The sequence below is a fragment of the Colobus angolensis genome, unplaced genomic scaffold, assembly GCF_000951035.1.
Source record: "Colobus angolensis palliatus isolate OR3802 unplaced genomic scaffold, Cang.pa_1.0 Scaffold27, whole genome shotgun sequence".
NCBI lineage: Eukaryota > Metazoa > Chordata > Mammalia > Primates > Cercopithecidae > Colobus > Colobus angolensis.
In genome coordinates, this window is record NW_012115932.1 from 7,304,896 (window position 1) to 7,324,303 (window position 19,408).

Consider the following 19,408-nt stretch of genomic DNA (forward strand, 5'->3'; position numbering starts at 1 on the left):
TTTGTGTACATGGAGTGTGTGGGGGTGTGTGTGTGCGCGCGCGTGTGTGTGTGTGCGCGTGTGTGTGTTTGCTTCTGGGGGAGGAAGGTTAGCAACCTAGGCAGAAACCTGAATAAGAAAGAAAATTGTTCTCCCATTCCTATCCTTTCTCCTTCCAAAGCAGGAGACAACAGAGACATCTGCAGTACTGGCTTCTGACTGGAGGACATTGACCCAGCTGATCCTTCTGACCTCTTACCTTCACAGAGAACAGTAGCCAACATACCCTGTGGCTCAAAAGCTGTAGCAGCAATTTTTTTAATCTAGGATTACAAAATACAATGGTCTGGCACTTACAAAGTTCTCAAGAAATACTTGTTGATGGACAAACAAAGTAAACAGTCAACATGGGCAAAATGTTGATTATTGAAGCTGGGTAATGAGTCTGAAATAGAAACTTTTTTAAAAACTGCAGAAAAATCCAAATTCAAGTTTTGTGTAAAGTATATTTAGTAAATAGTAAACAGTTACTAAACAGAAGATATATAAAATATCCCACATTTCTGAAGATAATAATATCAGAGTTGTCAAAAGCATGTGTGTTTAAGTTCAGCACAATGACGTGGCACATGGGAAATATATAACAAAAGCAAACCCTATATATTACGTTTTTGGCTGGTCTTGGCTTTGAGCTTTGTACTCAACAGAGTCTAAAGTCATTAGAGAACAGAGGATACCCCTCTAATGTGACCCAGTGCCTTTATATAGCAGTGGTTACTTGATGAGTCAAAAATTCAGTTTTTCACAACATATACAGTAAAACCTCAATTAATTGGAAGGGTTAACTTTTTCTCAGTATAGAAGTGGTAACTAGAACCTCTGAGTAGAAGCATATACATGAAATTGTTAATCTATGTTTTTTATGTATCCTTTCTCTCTCTCCTCCCAACCATATTTAATTTCACTGGTGTCCCAGGAACTAATAAAGAATGAAAGAAGCCACTGCCAAGCATGTTATCTTCAAATGAATAAGATAGACTAGATGCACTAGAGAACAGCTAGAGAAGTGGAGGAGGCTGTAATGCATAGTTACAGGAAGGACCAGAAAGCAGAAGGGGACTCAGCTGAGATCTTTTTGACCCTCACTTCCTTGGCCCTTATAGCTGGACAAGGCTACACACAAAAGTACTGGACATTTCCCAGGGAGCCTGAAAAGAGGGTAAGGTGATTGGACATTGTGTGCAGGAGGGAAGGCACAGACTGCCACATCTCTAAGATGGAAACAAACAAAGCCAACTGGGAATTTCCCTGTGAGGGCAGTATTTGACACACCGCCACTGTTTTATATCTGCTTGTTATAATCTTTGTTGTTCAAAGGCACGTCTACAGCCTACCATGCGGAGAATATGATTAAATCTTCCAGTTACTGCCTGGATTCTTGCCCAGCCTCAAGGCCATTATTCTGACCATTAGTTCTTGTTGTACTTAACTGTTAATGGAGAAGAAAGTATGAGGATAGGAATTGAATACATCATTGAGCCTAGAATATACCCCCAGAAGTCAGTCATTTAACAAATTTTTAATAGGAAGTCATAATTAAATCCACACTTCTTTAAAAATAAATTCATAGTTAATGAAGGGCTCATTATCTTTATTTTACAAGAGTGGATAATTGAGTATTACATTTCCACATTTTGCTAATTAGGTCTTTTCAATTATTTAAATGATGGTCTATATTCTAACATTTTGAAATGAAAACGGCAGAGGGGGTTAAGGGAGGAAAAAAAGTAAAGAATATCAATTTGACTTGATTTGTATTTAATTAATGTCTCTCCAATACTAGTGAAATAATTTTTTATGTGAGAGATTTTAATAAAAAGTAAAAATATTCTAATGTAAGAGAAAATATTTTATTACATAAAAAATATTACCTAAAAGCCCTCAAGTGAAAATTTCAAGTATAAAAATGTATAGAAATTAATACATGCAATTTAGATACTTTTACCTGTGTTAAATAAACAATTCTAACACACTGATTATCCTTCTAGGCTGAAAACAGATGACTAAGTCTGACAACAGAGAAAACACAACCAAAGTGTGTTTGAGCAAGATATTTAAAAAGAAATAGTAATTTAATAATAAGGGCTAACACTTATCAAGAAATCCACTGTGATCTGGGAATAGTGACTACCTCTTTATGCACTTTCTATTATTTAATCCTCTTCATAATCCCATGAATAATGTATTTTTTACTTCCTATTGTTGAGAAAAGAAAATGTGATTAACTTGTTGAAAGTCACATGACTAGTTATGAGCTATTCCTGGATATAAATATAAGTTTATTTTATTCTAAAGTCCATGTGTTTATATTACCCACAGGTTACATGTTCTACAAGGACAGGTAACAGTCTAATTTGTTCTCCACTGGCCTATGCTATGTGTTCGATAAATATTAGTTAATTTATTCATGCTTTTCATTGCTATAAAGAATTTTTTTTTCTGTTATTTACACCAAGTCTTGCTCTGTTTCCCAGGTTGGAGTACAGTGGCACAATCTCAGCTCACTGCAACCTCTGCCTCCCAGGTTCAAGTGATTCTCCTGCCTCAGCCTCCCAAGTAGCTGGGATTATAGGCACGTGCCACCATGCCCAGCTAATTTTTGTATTTTCAGTAGAGACAGGGTTTCACCATCTCGGCCAGGTTGGTCTCAAACTCCTGACCTCAGGTGATCCACCCGCCTCGGCCTCCCAAAGTGCTGGGATGATAGGTGTGCGCCACCGTGCCCAGTCTGCCATAAAGATTTTATGATGCTTTAGCCATTTTTTCTTTTTTTTTTGAGACAGAGTCTTGCTCTGTCGCCCAGGCTGGAGTGCAGTGGCCAGATCTCAGCTCACTGCAAGCTCCGCCTCCCGGGTTTATGCCATTCTCCTGCCTCAGCCTCCGGAGTAGCTGGGACTACAGGCACCCGCCACCTCGCCCGGCTAGTTTTTTGTATTTTTTAGTAGAGACGGGGTTTCACCGTGTTAGCCAGGATGGTCTCGATCTCCTGACCTCGTGATCCGCCCGTCTCGGCCTCCCAAAGTGCTGGGATTACAGGCTTGAGCCACCACGCCCGGCCTAGCCATTTTTAAAAACTGTGCATATACATTCCTAATTTTAGGAATTAATACTAGGAACTAAAAGGCAAAAGGAAAAACCACATTTATAAACTTACACATTAGAGCAAAAAGTATTTTTAAATAAAATTACTTGTTAAAGATTATAAATTGCCAATTCATATTCACTAAGTAAGCTTTTATTTCCAAGAGGAAGAAAGGCCTCTTCCCCATTTGAGTCCCAGTTTTTTAAACTGACCTGATTACGTGGCTAAGGTATTATTGTGAGGCATTAATGTTTTCTTTTGTTTTTCCTTCCCCTTCCTCCCCACCCCTTTTCCCCCTTTCCAGAGTTTTGTTCTGTGGCATTGCCTTAGGTAAGTACACGGCAGGGCAAACAGCAGAGGTGACAGCAAATCTTCCAGATTTTCACTTTGTCAAAGTAAGAGAGACTGAACTGGGGCCATGAGAACAGAGACATCCAACTACCGTGTAATTCATAAGAGTTTAGAACTGACTCCTTGTGCACCTTTTTTCAGGCCCTTTTACTAATGGACTTTTCTCACTTGTGATGATCTGGGAAAGCAAGAGTGAGGAGAGTCTAAGAAGAGTTCAGGCTAATTATTTTCCCACTAATCTGGCATAGAAGAGGCTCATAGAGATTAAGTTATTTACAGTAAATAAAAAGAGTAATATTGCTTTACATTCTGGTCTGTAGACTGGGATTCACACTCACCACAATTATTCCTGATAACAGTCTGCCACACACCTTTCATTTTAAGCAATTGAAAAATTGTACCAACTTTTCTCTTTAAATTTGCTTTAAAAGCAAATTCAGAAAATTGCTAGCGGGTCAAGAAATTACACAGTCCAACTCCATTATTTGATAAATCGTACAAAAAGCAAACTAAGGCAAGAATCAACTGACTTTCAAAGTTCACGAAGAGGGCACTCTGGAAGTTGATAAACCACCACACCATATAAATTCCACCACCTCTTTATCTGTAATGAAAAAATCAAAGGTTGCCTTTTTTTTTTTTTAAACTACTCACTGTATTTTTAGAAAGATGGGGCAGAACCACTGTAGAACTCCTAAACCCCACAGAACAAACAGTACATTCTGGAATGATACGCTGGCCAATCCGGCTGGCAGCCGATTGACCTGACCTATGCAAGGGTTGGTGCATAGTGTATTTAGTTCGGCCCCCTACTGAATGAAGACACTTTGTTAAATTCTCCAATGAGAGACGCTTAGAGGTAGGGGCGTGGAAGAGGGCCGGGGAATTTGACGCCAGATAACGGGAAGTGTGAGCTGATTGGCCGCGCTTCTCACTCCACGGCCCAGCCATTTACGGATAGCGGAGGCCATCCATCAAAAGAATTACACCAATCAGAGGCGAAAATGCCCCCTTCTCTCGAGAAAGCCCCACCCTCCAATATATTCCTCCGCAGGGCAGGCGCGGCCTCTTCGGCTCCGAGCTGACCCTGATCAGGGCCAAGTAGTCTCGGCTGCGCTGCCGAGACCTCCACCCAGGACAGCGCCCCCTCCCCGGGTCTCTCTCCTCTTGCCTACGAGTCCCCTCTCCTCGTAGGCCTCTTGGATCTAATATCGTGGTGTGAGGGGAGCAGGCCCGGGGAGGGTGGTTATCGCTGAGGAGCTGCAGTCGCTGTCAAGGTGAGTGGGACTGCGCGGGGGTTGACCTCCCGGTGCGGGTGGGGAGCGGGGTTGGGGGCGGGGAGCGAGGAGTAGGTCTGGCCCGCGCCCTTTTCCGCAGTTAACTCTACCGCTGCTGTGAGCACAAGCCCAGGCTAGTCCCGGGCTGGAGGGGCGGAGCCGGATTCGGCCTCCTGGGGTGCCTTAGTGTCTGCCGGCCCAGTCCCAGGGACTAGCCAGGGGAGGAAGAATGGAACCCCTGCAGTTAGAGGTTCCTCACATGACCAACTCTGAAGATCTCCGCCTTCCTGTCTTTAGGTTGGTGTGGGGAGGGACCTTCCGTGTATCTAGGGCTTAGCTTGTGCCCGGGACACGGTTGTGTTATGCACACTTAAATCAATGGAATTCCCAGGTTTATCTTTCAGACTAGGTTAGCAACACCCACCCACCCCCCGCCCCAATGCGTGCTCCTAATGTCACCTTTTAAGTTTCCTTTCCTAACAACAATAAAAGTTGACTAATATTGAGTATTGTGTGCCAAGAACTGTGCTATACTCTAAGTGGTGAATCTTGTTCAGTCTTCACATTCAGCGACAGATATTGTTACCCTCATTTTATAAATCTAGAAATAAGCTCAAGCTCATTATTGTTCAGTGTTTTTAAGGCACCTACTATATGTGCTAAGCTCTTTACGTGATTTCATTTAACTCACACAAATCTGTGAGGTAGGTCATAAACCTTATCCCTACTTTATAAATGAGGAACTAAGTACAATTAAGTAACTTGAACCGTTCATGTTGTTAAAATGTGGCAGAATACTTAACTACCATCTGCTTTTCACTTTCGGTATCCTGTCTTACGGTGTTTATTCGTGGTTATCTATTGACAAGGTATAAGTTGAACAAGTATTTCTTGAAGATTTGCATTTTGTTTTTCTAAAAAGCATGGTTCCGGCCGGGCGCGGTGGCTCAGCCTGTAATCCCAGCACTTTGGAAGGCCGAGGCGGGCGGATCACGAGGCCAGGAGATCGAGACCATCCTGGCCAACATGATGAAACCCCATCTCTACTAAAAATATAAAAATTAGCTGGGCGTGGTGGCGCACCCCTGTAATCCCAGCTACTTGGGAGGCTGAGGCAGGAGAATTGCCTGAACCGGGGAGTCGGAGGTTGCAGTGAGCCAAGATCGTGCCACTGCACTCCAGCCTGGCAACAGAGCGAGACTCCGTCTCAAAAAAAAAAAAACAAAAACACATTTAGGATGTGACCAACTTGTAGAAGGGAAATAAATAACAGATGGCACTTTGCAATGACTTAGATGCACTAGCCGCATTGGGGGATGGGAGACTTATAAATCATTTCTTGGCCCAGTGCAAAGATGGCCAAGGAAAGCAGGAAAGACTACTTACACTCCTTTCTGGTCTTTTTTTTCTATATATAGATGATAGAGGTACTGACAACAACTGACTCTCAGAAACTGCTACACCAGCTGAATGCCCTGTTGGAACAGGAGTCTAGATGTCAGCCAAAGGTCTGTGGCTTGAGACTAATTGAGTCTGCACATGATAATGGCCTCAGAATGACTGCAAGACTAAGGGACTTTGAAGTAAAAGATCTTCTAAGTCTAACTCAGTTCTTTGGCTTCGACACAGAGACATTTTCTCTAGCTGTGAATTTACTGGACAGATTCCTGTCTAAAATGAAGGTATGTTTGAAGCTACACTTTTGTGATTTTGCTCAGTGTGTTTTGGAGATGGAATTGTTACCTTTTGGCTGATACTCATAAACTTGACCTTTTTTATTTTCAGCACGTAGCCAAAACATTAATTTTGTCTACTACAGCATTAATATGATTTCTTATCATAAGAGTACATCAGATATTAGACTTAAATTCTGAAATGAAAAATAGTCTAATATCAAGTAACTAATCGCAGTTTCCTAGTAAGAAAATTGGCTGTTTTTAAAAAACCCTTCTTGATAGGTTGGATTGGTCCATTTATTTACTATTTTTAGATATAAACAAATGTATTAATGTCAGAAATTTATTAGAGGCTACATTGTGGCTAAGAATATAAGATATATTTCTTAATCACTACCCATATATAAAATTGTAAATGTTATGGCCTTAGACCTAGTCAAGACTTGCTTATGCTTGGCATTTCCAGCTTCAGTGTACACGCAGTAGGGAGGAGAGTGTATCTGAAGGAGGAGCAACTATTTTCCTATACTAGATAAACAAGACTATGTCACTTTCAGAGCTTAACTGTTACAAATGCATCTGCCTTTCCCGTACACCCATGGTCACTGGAGGAAAATAAGATGATGTGGCAATTAGAGGGAAACTCATTTTAGTCCTTGGTATCTAATACAGTGTATCATAAGAAAGGACTTCAATATTTGTTGAAGATTCAAGAAATTTGCTTCAACAGACTAATTAACCTCTTTTGACATTTCACATGTGTAGTCACTACCTTTGAATCTATAAATGTTACATAAATGAATAATATACAGCTGTCCCTCAGGTATAATTCAGTCTAATGTGAGAATAAGATCATTGCTCTTATGTACAAGTCAAGGTAAGAAGAGTAAATACCTTATTCTTTTAAAGAGGTATAAGTGCACTGCTGAAGAGGTTACAAGAAGAAAGAGAGCACAGAGATATTAATACTGGTAACAGCTTAGTTTCATGTGAGCTGGAAATAAACAACTGGATAAAGTTTTGACTGTGCCTCATACTGCAGACATTCAGAAAATTAAATGATAAAGATTACTAGTGGATAGAACCCTTAGAGGCAGAGTAAACAGTATATGCCATAGTATTTTATAACTGTTTTATATGTGTTCCCACAAAGACAAGAGCCTGGAAAAAATACAACATCCTGGAAAGAAATGGCTTATTTTGTAAATAAGCCATTAAGTATTTCAGTCGTCGTATATCTTTGACTAGTTAACTTACTTGATCAAACTAGAACAATGTTTACGTATACTTCTACAGTGATTAAAAAAAACAAACACAATTTTTCTATGCTGAGCCAAACATTATACTGAAACTCAGTCCAGTTACTCAAAAATTGGTTCTAAGTGGGGTCCATAGTGTTGATAGGCTATAGTTTAGGTATGAGTGGATTGTGTTAAGTCCATCACAGCTGAGAAATAAACCTCAGATACACATTTTCAAAATATTGGGTCTGAGTTCTAGATTATCCTTTATGTTTTAATTGAAATAAGGTAGAGTCATGGGCTTACTGGTTTTGTTTTTGTTTTTTTAGGTACAGCCAAAGCACCTTGGGTGTGTTGGACTGAGCTGCTTCTATCTGGCTGTAAAATCAATAGAAGAGGAAAGGAATGTCCCATTGGCAACTGACTTGATCCGAATAAGTCAATATAGGTTTACGGTTTCAGACTTGATGAGAATGGAAAAGATTGTATTGGAGAAGGTGTGTTGGAAAGTCAAAGCTACTACTGCCTTTCAATTTCTTCAACTGTATTATTCACTCCTTCAAGAGAACTTGCCACTTGAAAGGTAAATGACCTTTGTTTTGAACAAGAGAGATCTGGAAATCAGAATGGTATTGTACGGATATTGCATAAAATCAGTATCCTCATAGAATTCTAATAAAAATAAGTAAAATGACAGCTGTGGCTCCTTGAACTTTAATGTCCATCATAAGTGAGAAAATGTTCCATTGTCAATAGCTTCATTAAAGCTAATTATTGGGATTAAAGTACATTTCGACGTTTATAGAACCTAGTAGGAAAGCATCTAGCGCAAATTTATGGAAAAAAGGACCTTCAGTAGATGTTGAAATATTTATTAAAACTAAAAGATAATAAATCTTGATATCTGTGGCATAGTACTGTTCATTTTAATTTTTTGGCCCAAATCATTTAAAACTCCCATGTGGTGCCTTAAGAAGTTAGTATCCCTGATGGAAGGGGAATTCCTTTAAATAGTTCACTTGCTATGATAAATGTGCATAAGCTTCACTTTAAAACCTGACTTCAGTGTTTTTCTAAAAACATGTTTTGACTAGATGTAATATTACCTAATAAAAGTAATACCATTTTCTTTTTAAAGGAGAAATAGCATTAATTTTGAAAGACTAGAAGCTCAACTTAAGGCATGTCATTGCAGGATCATATTTTCTAAAGCAAAGGTAAATATTTTATAAAGATTACGCCTATTTTATGACCTGTTTTTATATTTGGCATTTACTTTAAATTTCTCTCTTTTAGCCTTCTGTGTTGGCATTGTCTATCATTGCATTAGAGATCCAAGCACAGAAGTGTATAGAGTTAACAGAAGGAGTAGAATGTCTTCAGAAACATTCCAAGGTATGTCAAGGACGTAGCCTAAATCCTATTAACAGCTGTAAAAGAAACTAAACCCCTTCTATCTCCTGAAGTAAAATGAGATGTCATATGTTTATTTGAAACTTAAGAAGCTATCCTTAAATTTTTTTAATGAGCAAAGACACATGTTCATAGGATTCCTTTTATTAATGTAGTTAAATAAGGTGGGACTGACTTTGAGTAATAATTTTTTAAATTTATGTACAGATAAATGGCAGAGATTTGACCTTCTGGCAAGAGCTTGTATCCAAGTGTTTAACTGAATATTCATCAAACAAGTGTTCCAAACCAAATGTTCAGAAGTTGAAATGGATTGTTTCTGGGCGTACTGCACGACAATTGAAGCATAGTTACTACAGAATAACTCACCTTCCAACAATTCCTGAAATGGTCCCTTAACTGGTAAATTTGGTCCATTATTATTCTCCAGATACAGAAAATTTTCTAATGCCATAATTTTCAACTGAAAAAGAGTATCTTCAAAATAAACAAAATAGAGTTGGAATACTAAAGGGGGAGATGACATCACTGATCTAGTCAACTAATATTTGAACGCCTTTACTATATACAAGGTACAACACCTTAGGAGTAAGGAATTATCCAACCTCTGATACATACGTTAGCCATTTCATTAAATTTTCAGCTTAGAGAACAGCATCCTCCTTGTAGCACTAAAATCATGCTTTTTTTTAATTACACATGATCTTGCTGTATGTAGACCCAAACTCTGACTCATTTAAAATTATATAAGCTGAGCACCAGAAGTCTGAACCATGTATAAACTAATTTGAGACTGTTCACTTATAAGCAAAATCAATATGAACTTGGATATTGTACTTAAAAGAAAAAGTAGGATATGATAGATAGTCTCTACATTGGGTATCTGGAAACTGTCAGAGTGTGTCAACACTATAGTAACCTATCATTGCTGGACTACTAAAAAGTAGTTATATGCATAAAAAATGTAAACTTGCTTTCTGCATATGTGATATACATTCTTGCCATCTAAATTTCCTAACTCGGTGATTTATTTACTCTAAACTAAATGTTAACATTTAATACATCTACATATGATTATGACTATTAGATATGAACATCTCATATCTAATACTTAGTATTTAGGCAGACTGGCTTCTGTTAAGTTGGATTTTGTTTTCTTTATTTAAATAGGATTATTACAGCACCAAAAAACTTCGCTGAAGCCTTTCTCCACAACCTTGTTCTATGGATTCCATAATGTTACAATGGATTTAAGCTATGAAGCCTCAAAACATCACGAGATAAGCATGATGGTCTCAGACTTGGGAAAACTGCCTAATATTACGCTGTAGTAGAATTATGTTTAGATTTGAATTCATCTGTGAAGCATTCAAATCAAAGCTAAAAGCCTAAATGTGAAATGCTAATGACAAGCCTGAGAAGGTAAACTGTGAATCTTCATTTCTATCATTGATCTAACTTTAGATATTGGATCAATATATTTAGGTGGTATTGAAAATGGTATTGGAGGAGTCACACTAATACTATCAACTATCAGTCTTCCCACAGCTTCAATCACTCTCATTATTCTAATCCTACTCCTACTTAATTTAAATATTAAATTTTAAGTTATGAGGTTTATGTCAAAAGGAACATTTCACAAATGCACTTTTAAGGCATAATAAGGGTTAACATTGTAGGCAGTATAAACACACCCCATAATGCAAGTAATAGATAATCTAGAGATGTGGACTTTATTGCTATATGGGAATTACATTTAAATTTGAGGGCATTTTATATAAAGAAAAATACAGACCTATAAAGTTTGGCATATTCATTAAGTTATCTTTTAATATTTTTTTCTAGAAAACAGGTGACATTTGTATCTACAATAAAAAATTTTTATACAGATCGTACTGTCGCAAACTGAATCCCATCAAGCAAATCAGTTTCTATTAGTAACTCAAATTACCACTTCGAAAACTTGCTTTCCCACACTAAGGTAAGTTCAGGCTAGATTCTACACTCCAGAAGTTTTTTTACTAAAGACTTTTTTAAGTTAGAAGTGATGGCAGTTTTATAAAAAGAGAAGATACTTCCACTGATGCCCTTACTGTGCAAAAAAAAGTCTTAAGAAAAGCAAGTAGACATCTTCATAACTATGAATGAAGCTGCTGAGGTAGTGTTTAGGATTCTCCATGTCAGTGAGTGTAAGAAGTACTGTGTTAAAGTATTGTAAACAGTTACTCAGTGCAATGTATAGCCTGAGTCTATCCAGAATGGCTGTAACCAATTTGACATCATGTTATGGATCAATACACAATGAAAAACCAAAGAACCACATATATCTTATTCTTAACTTTTGTAAACCATGTTTTATGGGTAACTTTTCAGTTTTCTCAAAAGGCTGATAAATTTCAGTATTTTGAATACATCATTGTTAATTTTGAGTTGGCAGAGGTAAACTAACCAACTACCATTATGTTTTAGTACTAAGGGATATACCTTTCAATAAAGTTACTGAAATTCAGTCCTTTGCTGGCTGGCTTTTTTCTCCTCTGATTTAATTAACTGTTTTAGCAATGTGGTAACAGAACTTTAAAGCTATCTCTACTCAGTGTATTTAAATTTAGTACTAAATTTAGATGCATAGTACCAGTAACAATAAAATCCCTATTAATAGTATGACTATTAGCTGACACTTTACTTGTTTTTTTCTGAGACAGGGTCACTCTTGTCATGCAGGCTGGATTTTAGTGGCGCAATCTCAGCTCATTGCAGCCTCAGCAGCCCAAGCTCAGGAGATCCTCCCACCTTAGCTTCCGAAATAGCTAGTATTACAGGCACGTGCCACCGCACTCAGCTAAAATTTTTTTTTTTTTTTTTTCTGTAGCGACAGTGTTGTCACTGTGTTGCCCAGGTTGATCTCAAACTCAAACTCTTGGGCTCAAGTGATCTGCCCACCTCGTTCTTCCATTGTGCTGAGATTACAGGCATGAGCCACTGTGCCTAGCCTCTAATGTTTTTTTAATAGACATAGAATGATGATAAATAATTGTTTAATGTGCATTAAAAGTTGGTGTTTATGCATTATTAATCCCGTTTATCACTCAGATTCATCACTGCTATGGATGCTATCCTTAATACATATTTACTCTTAGTTTCAGCCCATTGAAGTTTTGTGCAAGCCCTCTTACCTAATTAAACAGCATTTCAGCAGCGTGGTTGCTAATGCCAGGTAACCACCATGTGTTATGTTAGCCTGCTTGGATCAATTGTAATTATTATTCGAATTGAAGCAATTAATATGATTTTGAACTGTTCATGTTCAAACTAACATCCTGTAAAGTCGACACTAAAAGGAGTTACTGATGAAAGAAAAATTGTTCATAAAAGAAGCCTCCTTTTATAACTGACTTGCCTTAGACTTATTTAATTTTTCATAGTATTTTTTAAAAAGGTATCTGAACCTTGTACGTAACAATTATGAGACATCCTATCTAAAAATATATATTTTCAATTTAACATTTGTGGCTGGCAGTGATAATTTTTACTGTCTGGTACTATGAATCATCTCATTAAAATCCTCTCAACTGAATGAGGTTATCCCAATTTGCAAATGAAATAGACCCTAATGATTTGCCCCTAGTCTATACCTGGTACTTGGAGGTAGGATTCAAAGCCAGGCAGTTCTGACTTCAGAGGCTGTGCTCTTAACCACTCTGTACATTACCTCTCAAAATAGAAAATTAATTGGACTCAAGTGAAATTGCTTGTATACTTTTTAATCAAAACTATATTCTGGCCACATTAACTTCTCTGCTGTCATCATGATCATAGAATAATAACACTCAGAATTTCTCTATACTAATAGAATAACTTTGATAAAATATGTTATTATTTATTAAACCTTTTTTTCAGAAACCAAAAAACAGTAAACATGAGTCAAATAAGATGAATTAAAAGATAAGCCAATTTTTAATGGCAAGTGCAGTGGCTCATGCCTGTAATCCCAGCACTTTGGGAGTCCGAGGTGGACGGATCACTTGAGGCCAGGAGTTCAAGACCAGCCTGGCCAACATGGTGAAACCCCATCTCTACTAAAAATACAAAAAGCAGCTAGGTTAGGTGGCACATACCTGTAGTCCCAGTTACTCTGGAGGCTGAGGCAGAAGAATTGCTTGAACCTGTGAGGCAGATGTTGCAGTGAGACAAGATCACACCACTGCACTCTAACCTGGGCAACAGAGTAAGGCTCTTGTCTCAAAAAATAAATAAAAAAGCCATTTTTATATTCATCAAAGTAGAGTTAGGAACAACCAAAATTGCCAAGGATAATTAGGGACACTATGTAATGATAAAATTCACCAAGACAGTGCTAAAAGTAAGCACGTATTATCAGATCTTAAAAATACATGAAGAGACTAGGTGCAGAGGCTCATTGATGCCTGTAATTCCAATGCTTTGGGAAACCAAGGTGGGAGGATTGCTTGAGGCCAAGAGTTAAAGACCAGCCTGCTTAACTTAGGGAGACCCTATCTCTCCAAAAAAAAATTAAAAATTAGCTGGACATAGTGATGAACATCTGTAGTCCTAGGTACTGAGGAGCCTGAGGTGGGAAGACTGTCTGAGCCCAGGAGTTTGAGGCTGCAGTGAAGCATGACAGAGCCACTACGCTCCAGCCTGAGTTATAAGGTAAGACTCAAAAAAAAAAAAAAAAGCAAAAATTGGTAGCATTAAAAGGAGGACTGGACAAATTTTCATTTACAGTTGGAGACTTAAACATTCCTCTCTCAGTAGTCTATAGAATTAATAGAAAATTAGCAAAGATGTAGAAAAATAGAATAATCCTAATAACCAGCTAGATTTAATTGACATAAAACCCTTCTACCTAAAACAACAGAATAAGCATTCTTTTCAAGTACACATGTAACACTCACACTCACCAAGATAAACCACATCATGGGTCTTAAACCTTAACAATTTAAAAGAGATGAAATCATACAAAGTATGTTTTTTCACCATAATCTGGAAATCAGTAACAGCAAGAAAATCTCCAAACACTTGGAAATTAAACAACACACTTCTAAATAATTCATGATTCTACAGAGAAGTCTCAAAAAATATTTTAAAATATATGAAAATATCATTGTGCTTGGAATGCAGCCATGCTGGTGCTGCAATTTATAACAATCAACTGCTTTTTACTAAACAAGAAAAAGGTCTTGATTTAATACTCTAAGCTCCCACTTTAAGAAACTAGGAAACTCTAACTGGGTATGGTGGCATACCACTATAGTCCCAACCATTCAGAAAGCTGAGGTGGGAGGATCATGACCCTACGAGTTTGAGGCTGCAGTGAGCTATGATCATAACACTACTCCAGCCTAGCTGATGAAGTGAGACCAGTCTATTAAAAAAAAGAAAAAAGTCCAAACTAAACCTAAAGCAAGCAGAAGGAAGAAAAAAAAAAAGAAGCAGAAAATCAGTGCAATTGTAAACAAGTTAATAGAGAACAATCAAAACAAAAAACTAATTTTTGAAAAAAGTAGTAAAATTGATAAATTCTGGCAAGACTGACAAAAAAAGAGAAGCTGCCAATCTTAGAAATCAAAGAAAACAGTATAAATCCTCATTAGAACGACACAAAGAAAATACCATGAACAACTCTATGCACATAGGATTAGATGAACCAATTCCTTGAAAGGCATACAGTACTAAAACTTAAGTAAACCTCAATAAATTCTCTATTTTTAAAAATTGAACTGTTGTTTAAAACCTTACTAGTAAATTCATAAAACATTTAAAGAAGACTTAACACAAATTCTACAAATCTCTTCCGGAAAGAATAATCACTTTTGAATTCATTTTACAATTCATTTTGTAAGACCAGAATTAACATGTTACCATGCCAAGATAAAGCTAATACAAGGGGAAAAAAAAAAAAAAACAATTGCACAATATCCAAAATGAACACAGACATAAAAATCCTCAAAAAAATAAAAATCTAGATACATAAGCTGAATAATGTACCAGACCAAGTTTGGGGTTGGGAGGAAATATAAGCTGTCTCTAAATTCTGAAATCAATCAATAAAATCCATGAATTTACCAGTCTAAAGAAAAAATGACCAAACTGATACAGAAAGAGCATAGAAAATTCAACATCCACTCATGAAACTCTGCTAACAACAAATTAATAGATGGGAACTTGCTCACCATGACAAAAGGGAATTTATGAAAGGCCTACAGCTTGCATACATAATGGTCAAAGACAATGCTTTCAAAATCCTAAGATCCAGAACAAGACTGGGATGGCCACTTTCTCCACTGTATTGTTCTGGCTACTGCAATCAGGCAAGAAAAAAAGCCCATAGAATAAAAAAGGATAAAATAAAACTGTTCCTGTTCGTAGTTTATGTAGAAACCTTAACAAGTTAACAACAAAATAACTCCCAAAGCTAATAAAGTTTAGCAAGGTCACAGGATACAAAGTCGACAAAAATCAAACACATCCGTATATACTAGCAATGTGCAATTGGAAACCCATGTTTCAAAAATAATACAACTTAACAATAGTTCCCCAAAAATGAACACTGTGGAATATAGGCTGAAAAATGACATAAAATGCTGATAACTGAAATCAAAGAGGTCCTAAGTAGATACCTCATGTTCATGGATTGGAAGACAAAATCGCATTCAAAACCCCAGTAGGATTTTTTGTAGTTACAGAGTAGCTAATTCTAAACTTCCTATGAAAGGCAAAGAAACTAAATTAGCCAAAACAACTTTGAAAAAGAATAAAGTTGAAGGAATCATGATGCCTAGTTTTAAGACTTACTATAAAGATATGATAATCAAGGCAATGTGGTATTTATGAAAGGATAAACACATAGATCAATGGAATAAAGTCCAAAGCCAGACTCATATAAATAGCAATTGATTTTTGACAAAGGTGAAATGACAACTCAATGGGGAATAGACAATTTTCCAACAGATGATTTTAAAACAACTGAACATCCATATGCCAAAAAATAAACCTAAATTTCACAGCTTATACAAAAATTAACCTAAAATGGATCACAGATCTAAATGTAAAACTTAAAATTAGAAGAAAACATCCGTAGGCTGGGCACGGTGGCTCATGCCTGTAATCCCAGTGCTCTGGAGGCTGAGGTGGGCAGATCACTTGAGGTCAGGAGTTCAAGACCAACCTAGCCTATATGGTGAAATCCCATCTCTACTAAAAATACAAAAAAAAGGGGGGGGGCTGGGAGTGGTGGTGCACACCTGTAGTCCCAGATACTTGGGAGGCTGAGGCACAAGAATCACTTGAACCCAGCAGGCAGAGGTTGCAGTGAGTGGAGATTGTGCCACTGCACTCCAGCCTGGGTGACAGCGAGAGTCTGTCTCAAAAAAAGAAAAGAAAAGAAAAAAAGAAAAATTCCTCATGACCTGGGGTTAAGGTTCCTAGACATGACACCAAAAACATGATCCACCAACGGCATGATGGATAAGACTTCATCAAAATTAAGTCTGTGCTTCAAAAGACACTATCAACAAAGTAAAAGGAGAACAGGAGAAATTACAAATCATATACCCAATAAGGGACTTGTACCCAGAATATATAAAGACTCTTACTACTCAATAAGACAACAACCAAAAAATGGGTAAAGAATTTGAATAAACACTGCTTTAAGGAAGATACCCAAATAGCCAATAAGCACAAGAAAGAACGCTCAACATAGTCATCGAGATACCATTTCATATCCACTAGAATGACTAAAATCAAAATGTCAAGTAAACAACTGTTGGCAAGGATGCAGAGAAATTGGAACCTGTGTACACTGCTGGTGGAAAAGTAAAAAGATGTAGCTGCTTTGGGAAACAATGACACCTCCTCAAATGATTAACATAGTTATCATATAACCTAAAAATTCTACTCCTAGGTAAGAAATGAAAACACACATGCACATAAAAACTTGTACACGTTTATAGCAGCTTTAGTCAGGACAGCCAAAAGGTGGAATTACCCAAAATGTCCAACTTACAAATGTATAAACAAAGTGATACAGCCATACAATGAAGTATTATTCAGACATACTAATGAATGTGCTGATACATGCTAGAATATAGATGAACCTCTTAAGACATGTTAAGTGAAAGAAGCCAGTAACCAAAGACCACATACTATGATTCCATGTACATGAAATGTACAGAATAGGGAAATCCATGAGATGAAAAGTGGTGGATGGCAGGGGATGACGGGAGGATAAAAGCTAAACTATACGAGGTTTCTATCTGAGATGATGAAAACATTCTGAAATTGATTATTGGAATGGTTGCATTTATCTGTGTATATACTAAAAGCTACTGAATTATACACTTCAAATGGGTGAAATTTATGTTGTTACAATAAAGCTGTTTTTCTTAATTACATATGATCCCACTTATGACATGCTTGAAGACAAAAATATGGAGACAGGGATTAGATCAGTGGTTTCCAAGGTTTAGGGGCTGGGAGTAGGGTGTGACTACAAAGAGAGCATAAGAGTTCTTATGGTGATTGAATGCTTCAATATCCTGATTGTGAAGGTGTTTACACATATCCGTACTTAAAATTCATCAAACTATACACCAAAAATGTTAATTTTACTTTGTTTACTCAAAATAAAAAATTTTGTTAGATATCAAAGAGAATAAAATTAAAAGAAAAATAGCCTCTTCCCTGACAATTCATTCTTAAAATGAGCAAGACAGGAATCATAGGGTGAATGGACTGCCATGGCCTGGAGTGAAGTGTTAGGGTCCAGGCAGGGTGAGGAGGAGGATATCCCTGCTCAGCATAGGATGTGAAGCCTAAGCAGGGTGAGGAAGACATTCATGTGGGGAGATGACCTACAACAGAGAATCAAGCCAGGCGCAGCGGCTCATACATGTAATCCCAGCAATTTGGGAGGCCGAGGCAGGCGGATCACCTGATGTCGGCAGTTCAAGACCAGCCTGACCAACATGGAGAAATCCTGTCTCTACAAAAAATTAAAAATTAGCCAAATGTGGCGGCGCATGCCTGTAATCCCAGCTACTCAGGAGACTGAGGCAGGAGAATTGCTTGAACCCAGGAGGCAGAGGTTGCAGTGAGCTGAGATCATGCCACTGCACTCCAGTCTGGGCGACAAGAGTGAAACTCGAACTCAAAAAAGAAAAAAAAAAAAAAAACACAAATAGAGAATCAAATAGGAATCAGGTTTCTCACTGGTACTGAAAGGGGTTATAAATATGGAAAGGGAAAAAATGAAAATGAAGCCCATGGAATTAGAATTTACATGTGAACTCATGGTTTTCAATATACACAGATGCAGAAATATAGATGTAAAGACATGCATTATATATACACACCAATAGCAATTGCACACTAGCACAGATCTTGGCTTTTAAATATTACCCACTAAAGAGAACGCAGGCTCTACGGAAAAATGGCTGATTCTTGGGTTAGGTCAAGGAGAGTATGAGAAGCCTGGTATATCTTATGCTAGAGAGTAACAAATTGATTGAATTATCATGGGAACATGTCAGAAGGACACAGAGGCCACCCAAAATGGACTTCTACTAGCCAAATGTACAATAATTTTGAGCATCAATGTAATGAGAATAGGTTTTTAACCCACTGAATAAAATAGAAAATAATGAGATTATAGAGATATGATAAATTTAAAGTCTGATGAGAAACAAGATAGTATTTTGCAACTATCTTCTCAAAAAATAATTATAAAAATAACTACAGTGGAGAAGTCTGGCAGACACTACCTTAATCAGTCATCTAAGAAACACCATCAGAAATGAGACAAATTGAAATTATTAAACTATGACAAGATATACTTCTATCACATTCCTGCCAAAGATGAATAACCTCAATCTAATCATGAAGTATCAGACAGAACTCAAAATAAGGGATGTTCTACAAAACTAGCCCATAATTGTCAAAAGGAACGAGTTGTAAAAGGAACGAAATGAGAACTTGTTCCAGAATGATGTAAACTAAAGACAGCTGACATTTAAATGGAAGGCATGATTCTGACTGGATCCTCTTGCTATAAGGACATTACTAGGACAATCGGTTCAATGTGAATGAAATGAAGGTCTGAGGATTAGAGGGTGGTAATGTGTTAACGTAAATTTCCTGATTTTAATGGTTGCATTCCAGTCATGTAAGATAATTTGAAGCAAACAGTAATCAGTAATGAGGAATCATGTATTCAAGTAATTCACAAATGGTTCAGAAAGAAAAGAATTATCTGTAACTTTTCTATGCATGAGATTTAAATTTTTTTCAAGAGTTAAAAAGGGCAAA

General features: G+C 37.2%; 1 protein-coding gene across 1 annotated transcript; it reads left to right on the plus strand.

Annotated features, from left to right (window-relative positions):
- The first annotated feature begins 4,219 nt into the window (after positions 1 to 4,219).
- On the plus strand, positions 4,220 to 11,588 carry CCNG1 (cyclin G1). The gene is made up of 7 exons (XM_011947728.1): positions 4,220 to 4,749; positions 6,168 to 6,431; positions 7,996 to 8,249; positions 8,805 to 8,883; positions 8,963 to 9,061; positions 9,287 to 9,481; positions 10,250 to 11,588. The coding sequence occupies exons 2-6, from the start codon at positions 6,168 to 6,170 to the stop codon at positions 9,476 to 9,478; spliced, it is 888 nt and encodes a 295-aa protein (XP_011803118.1). The 5' UTR covers positions 4,220 to 4,749; the 3' UTR covers positions 9,479 to 9,481; positions 10,250 to 11,588.
- The last annotated feature ends 7,820 nt before the right edge of the window (positions 11,589 to 19,408 follow it).